Source organism: Mercenaria mercenaria, chromosome 5 (assembly GCF_021730395.1).
Source record: "Mercenaria mercenaria strain notata chromosome 5, MADL_Memer_1, whole genome shotgun sequence".
Taxonomy (NCBI): domain Eukaryota; kingdom Metazoa; phylum Mollusca; class Bivalvia; order Venerida; family Veneridae; genus Mercenaria; species Mercenaria mercenaria.
Genome location: NC_069365.1, coordinates 91,464,612 through 91,470,916, shown reverse-complemented (window position 1 = coordinate 91,470,916; position 6,305 = coordinate 91,464,612). Strand labels below are relative to the sequence as shown.

General features: G+C 37.5%; 1 protein-coding gene across 1 annotated transcript; it reads left to right on the top strand.

The window, feature by feature from the left end:
• Positions 1 to 257: 257 nt before the first annotated feature.
• Positions 258 to 3,761, top strand: LOC123559229 (uncharacterized). The gene is made up of 2 exons (XM_045351034.2): positions 258 to 694; positions 3,296 to 3,761. The coding sequence occupies exons 1-2, from the start codon at positions 259 to 261 to the stop codon at positions 3,703 to 3,705; spliced, it is 846 nt and encodes a 281-aa protein (XP_045206969.2). The 5' UTR covers position 258; the 3' UTR covers positions 3,706 to 3,761.
• The last annotated feature ends 2,544 nt before the right edge of the window (positions 3,762 to 6,305 follow it).

Sequence of the window (6,305 nt, the reverse complement as noted above, 5' to 3'; positions counted from 1 at the left end):
ATGTCTCACCTCGAGAAAATTTTCACATTTTAACTCGCGCTACGCGCTCATGAAAATATTTGATATTTTCTCACTTCTCAGTGAGATAGATTCTATATTCCATATTCACTGAAAACAAACAAATATCCTCAATCAACTTGTGTCATAAAATTTTATTAATAGACCTATGTCATTAATGTGAACTATTTCGATTCAACGCAAGATAAGAAACCTAAAGTTTATCTAGATAAAATCACGAAATTACTTCATACAGCAAACATGGACTGGATAAGAATGGTGTTTGCTCTTGGTTTTGTATTTCTTGTTATTCCGACGAATGCGGAATTTACCTCAAATGAATTAAAAATGTTTGAAGATCTTGCAACATATGTTAAATCGCTGGAGCTGAAGCTGACTCAAGTTGAAAAGAAACTGGAAAATGTAGAAATTGAACTAGAAGGACAAAAAGAAATAAATCGAAAACAAACAAATGAACTGAATGCTCAAAGGATCATTATAGATTCGTTACGGGCAAACAATAACAAACTCAAACAGGATGTTGATAAAATAGGACAGCAAAATGAAATTACAGACCATGTCTTGAAGCAGATCGTGCAATCTAGGGACGACATTGAGGTGAACGAAAACATGACTAAGAGTAGAGCTGGCCGGAATGTTGAACGAGACGTTAGTGATCAGAATACAATACGAGTTGGTAAGTATGTTATGACTGTGGATACCGGTAATGCCAGTAGTTAATCGGCAACACTATTTTAACAAAATTATAAATAAAACTAATTATAGGTTACATTCTACCAATTCAATTCCTTATTTATTTCATATTAATAACAAAATATTCAGACCTCATTTTCAGCACTTTAGAGCATTTCAATGATATGAAAACCATATATGGTCATTTAGTATAACATTTCTTCTTATCAAAAATAGAAAAATATTGACATGTTATGTTGAATATAAGAAAAATAATCTGTTCTGAGAAACATCATCGTCTAAAAATGCCCCCATGAAAACAGCCGTTTAGCAGTTACGCGTAGGTAGACATTTTTCGCAAAGAATAAAACTTATTCCAAGAAATTTACAATGAAAATGGTCTAGATCTATTCTCAATACTATAAGCAATAAACATAAGCCAAAAATTTAACTGTCACCTCCTCATATCACTCATTATACCAGATTTCATCCATAGCATGGAACTACATTTTGGACTACTTCACATGTAACACTGAGTAGTCACTTCCAGTTTGGTGTAATCCGTCCTAATAGGAATAACCCCTGGAAGTATAAAACGCAACGGAGGAAATAATAGCGGATTCGGTCTAATTGAGTCTGTTCATTATATACTCGCCTTCAAATCACTTGCCCCTCATCGATTTGGGTTCGAGCCTCACTCGGGGCGTTGAATTCTTCATGTGAGGAAGCCATCCAGCTGGCTTACGGAAGGTCGGTGGTTTTACCCAGGTGCCCGCTCGTGATGAAATAATGCACGGAGGGGCACCCGGGGTCTTCCTCCACCATTAAAAAGCTGGAAAGTCGCCATATGACCTATCATGTGTCGGTGCGACGTTAAATCCAAAAAAAAAGTTATAAGAAAGTACACGCTCTGAAAATTCAGTTATTTTTGTCCGAGCAATCGAGTTTGAAATTTAACTGGTATAAACTGGTTTTACGGTTAACATTGGATGATATTAAGGCTTAATATACGGAATATAACGGTCGCTTGGCTTGCTCGTGGTGCACGTGCAAAATGGGACTTTTTACGAATAACTGTAGCATAAGAGTTCATTACACAGTTTTTTGTATGTTATCAATTAGTGTAAGGATACAGATTTTGTTTATTACAACACTGAAATGGCACGTTTGAATGACATTCAACGTAACCAAGCCGTTGGCATGATCGAGGGTGGTATGTCATATAGGCAGGTGGCACGTCGAATGAATTGCAAACATCGTACAATCAAAAAACTTGTCGAACAGCACAATGCAACCGGGTCTGTAAGTGACAGAGAACGTTCTGGACGTCCGAGAATCACGGCACGTCAACAGGACCGGCATATTATGCTTTCGCAATTGCGTAACAGGTTTTGCACTGCAGTGCAGTTTGCTCGAGAGACTGTAAGTGTTTATGGGCAACTTTTTTGTGAGTCAACTATACGTCGCCGCCATGAAACTTGGTTACGTAGCTATGATGCATATCGAGGTAATATGTTAACACCAGAACGTCGGAGAAATCGGGTCATTTGGTGTCGTCATCTTCTGCAATGGACGCAGCGTCAATGGCAATGTGTCTTTTTCAGGTTTCAGCTTGAATATGCCGGATAAACGTTTTAAAGTATTGCGTCGACGCGGTGAGGGTTACGCCGACTGTTGTGTTCGCCAGGCACCACGGTGGAAAGGAGGGAGTGTTATGGTATGTGGCGAGATCTCATGGAACTATAGGACACCACTCATCGTTGTCGACGGAAGTCTTACGGCACGGCGTTACGTCGGTGATGTGCTGCAACCTTAAGTACTGCCATTTCTTGCTAATCACACCGACGTCACTTTATTCCAGCAAGACACAAGACCACAATACCAGACTGACCTCAGACAGCTAACAACGTTAATGTGTTACAATGGCTTGCGTAGTCCAATTGAGCACTTGTGGGACCAGCTTGGTCGCAGCGTCTACAATAGCGGTAATCCCAACAAAAACCACCAGCAGCTGATTCATGTGCTCGTAAATGAATGGAATGCCATCTCACAGTATCGAATACAACGTCTGATACGCAGTATGCGCCGAAGATGCCAAGAATGTATTGATGTTAGTGGTGGACACACTTGCTATATCTGTGACTTTTTGTTTTCACCTTGTGCACATTTCAACACAGAGAGAACTTTAGTATCGAGTCAGATTACTTTTTTTGGTCTAGAATATTTGATCTATTACTAAAATGAAATTTATCTGTTACTTGTCCTTTATTTTATACCAGCATTACTAAGTGGGTACTTTCTTATGATGGCTAGTATATATGTGATGAAATGCGCATATCCATTCACGTATTCTAGTACCGGTTTAAGCGAAAAATTGAATGGACTACGTGATCCAAAAGACCAGAAAACAACAGCACTCAGTACTTGGTGTCTTTTTTAGCAGCCGCTTAGACTGTCTTAGATTGGATCCAGGAATCGAACTTGAAACCCTAATTCCAACGAAATATATCACCCCGTCCTCATGTTCAGGGAATGAAATATCAATGTCTAAAATCTATGATAACACTATAGATCTAATTGAGTAACCATGTTCTTTATATTTCAGTTCGTCAGGAACGGGAAAATATAGCATTCTCTGCTTACCTAAATCGAGACTTGTCAAATCTAGGGCCTGGACACACAATACAATACGGAGCTGCTGTTCTAAACGAGGGAAACGCATTCAACGTCAACACTGGCATCTTCACCGTACCTTTAAGCGGCGTCTACTTATTTTCTTTCGCTTGCGAGGACTTCCACAACCACCGAATATTTGCCGATATTCTTGTGGATGGTACACGCAAATCATTAGTTCTAGAAAGTCCCGCCGGAGATAGCCATGCAATGGGAACGAACGTGGTTATCCTACGACTGACCAAAGGTCAAGCTGTCTGGGTCGCCATTGATGCTAGTGGTCACGATGACTTCCTTCAAAACACTGCAACCACATTTTCCGGCGTGTTTTTGTACTACTAGTTTGTTGTACTGAAATGGATGTCTAACATATATCATAAAAAGAATAGAAACACTTATTTGTACTTTTTATAGAATATTTGTATCCAACTCGTGACGTTATTCTGATACTCTGATATGGATATACCAGGGAAGTAACTATAGTTACAGATTAAGACTTCTTTATTTGTAGATAACTGGTCAGGCAATCTGTGCTAAACAGAGTGTTTTTGAGTGAATATGGAAAAGTTTCTGCGTGAAGGTGGAAGTATGCAATTCTACACAAGAGGACTGAGTGTACAGAAACATCTTTTTTTTAAAATGAAAATATTTTTTAAAAGTCCCAGACGGATTCGAAATATGGGCCCACGTATCTTGTACATTTTATCTGTTTTACTTGCATTCCTACCGTCTTTCAACCAATTTAAGCGATTACATTTATATTATATACGTCATTATGTGTATTGAAATTACTAATCGACAAACAGCAATAGTCTATATTTTGAAATGCAGTCACGATTCAATACACAATGACCAAGGCGACAGCAAGGACTTCTCATTCAAGTAAGGCTGTTAAAGACGCGCAACAGAATAGTAGCACACTTTCTATTACCACAGGAGACGTCATCAGGTAATCAAGGTTTTCCTAACATCCGCCTTGTTGGTGATTGAGTTAATTTACTAACTGTTTTGCACCTGTCCACTGCCACCATTTCATATATTTTTAAGTAACACACGTGAGATAGCTTTGTAAGAGTTGGGATTATCTTTCCGTTTTTTATGTTTCGTTAGTATTGAGTTTATGCTTCAAAAGGATCGTCTTATATCAGAACGGCAGTCTTAAATATGAAAGATTATGTTCTTAAAACTTAAAGCGACATGATGTGTGGTTTCCCTATACTTAGGCTAAGTGTTGTTATATTTCTGATCCTTTTGAATTATTGGGTCGTATGTTACTTTGTGCGCAACATCTTACAATTTCCGCATGTATCTGTACAGTGGAACATACCTGCTTTGTGAATTTCACTACTGCTAGATTCTGATCATTTCTGACCGATAGGCTGTAGACAATCATTACTATGGCAACTTAAAGCCAACTGGGACTTCGCCGCTCTGATATATGTCTTCGTCAGACCATTCCTGGTATTTCTCTTGTCCTTTTTACTACTAGGCCGGTGACGTTGTACATGCATATATGGTTCTTTAGGTTTTATTTTTATTAGGGATGGGAACGAATATTCGAATATTCGAATATTCGGAAATCGGTCGAATATTCGAATATGAAAATCAAATTCGAATATTCGTAAATTATTGTATATTTATTTTTAAAAATAAGTATCAGTGATTTTGGGCAATATGAGCATGCTTATTCTACAGAATAAAACCATGTCATGTATGTTTATCGCATATCAAAAGATGTCCAATTAACAAGAAAATAGCAATGCATAATTGGCAGGGGCCACCCTTACGGATTAACAGTTTGCAACAGGCGTCAATGTGTCAGATGCATGTCAAAAGGTCCAATTAACAAGAAAATTGCAATGCATAGGTCATCGCTACGGATTAACAGTTTGTATTAGGCGTAAATGTGATATCTTTTTATCTTTTTTTCATTTTTATTGGCGCCTGTTTTATGTAACAAGTTGTAGAATTTTTTTTTTCGAAAACAATACCAAACTTGTAGATATTGTCGATCTTTTACAATATTTGGTACGACGTTTCAGACCATCCGCGGAATAGGTTTTCATCCGCAATCGGCCGTATTCGAATTAAATTTTGAAGTACTTTATAATAAAATCAAGAAATAGCATATGATTGATGCATACGTTCATGTAGAAGGAGGTTTAAGTCTGCCTTACTTGCTTTTTACACGACGATTTTTACACGCCGATTGAAAATTTTCAAAAAGGCGGCGGTAATACAACAGCGCGTCACGTGTTTAAATGGGACGACCTGCTATTTTTAGATAAAATTGCGACGGTCTAAATTGTAATCGTTTTGATTTTTGTATCATTTTGAAGTTAAAACACTGAGTTAGTTAAATGATGTTCATGATTATACTGACAGAATAGTGAAATAAAACGCTAGGATCGGTGGGTTTTGCTAGGTAGGATCGGGTTAACGGAAACAAACATTTTTTGGTCTTAATACGTACGATGATCCACGCTTTAAACAAATGAATAAGTTGGGTATATGCCAATCATTTAATAAGAATTTAAAGCTTCCATTAAAACAAACCGAATATTCGAATATATTCGAATATGGCAAACCGAATATTCGAATATTGATTTCAGTATTCGTTCCCATCCCTAATTTTTATATATTTTCAGATGTCAAGCATTTTTGTGTTTTACATACCTTACCATTGCATTTGTAATGGATTCACCTGGCCGAGATCAGTTGTGCTTACACTATCCTGTAACTTTGGAACACTGAATGAATTAAAAGTGAGTTTGCGCACTATGAACGGGTTTTATTTCCCCACTGTTGTTTTGCCAGTGACAGTTCCAAGGCGGTGTCTTGTGTTTCTTTTTCTGTTTGTTTTGTCATTGATGTCTTATTTGCTATACTTTGTATTTTTGTGTAAGTTTCAATTGTTTACAAGTCCATGCATACATTGTTGT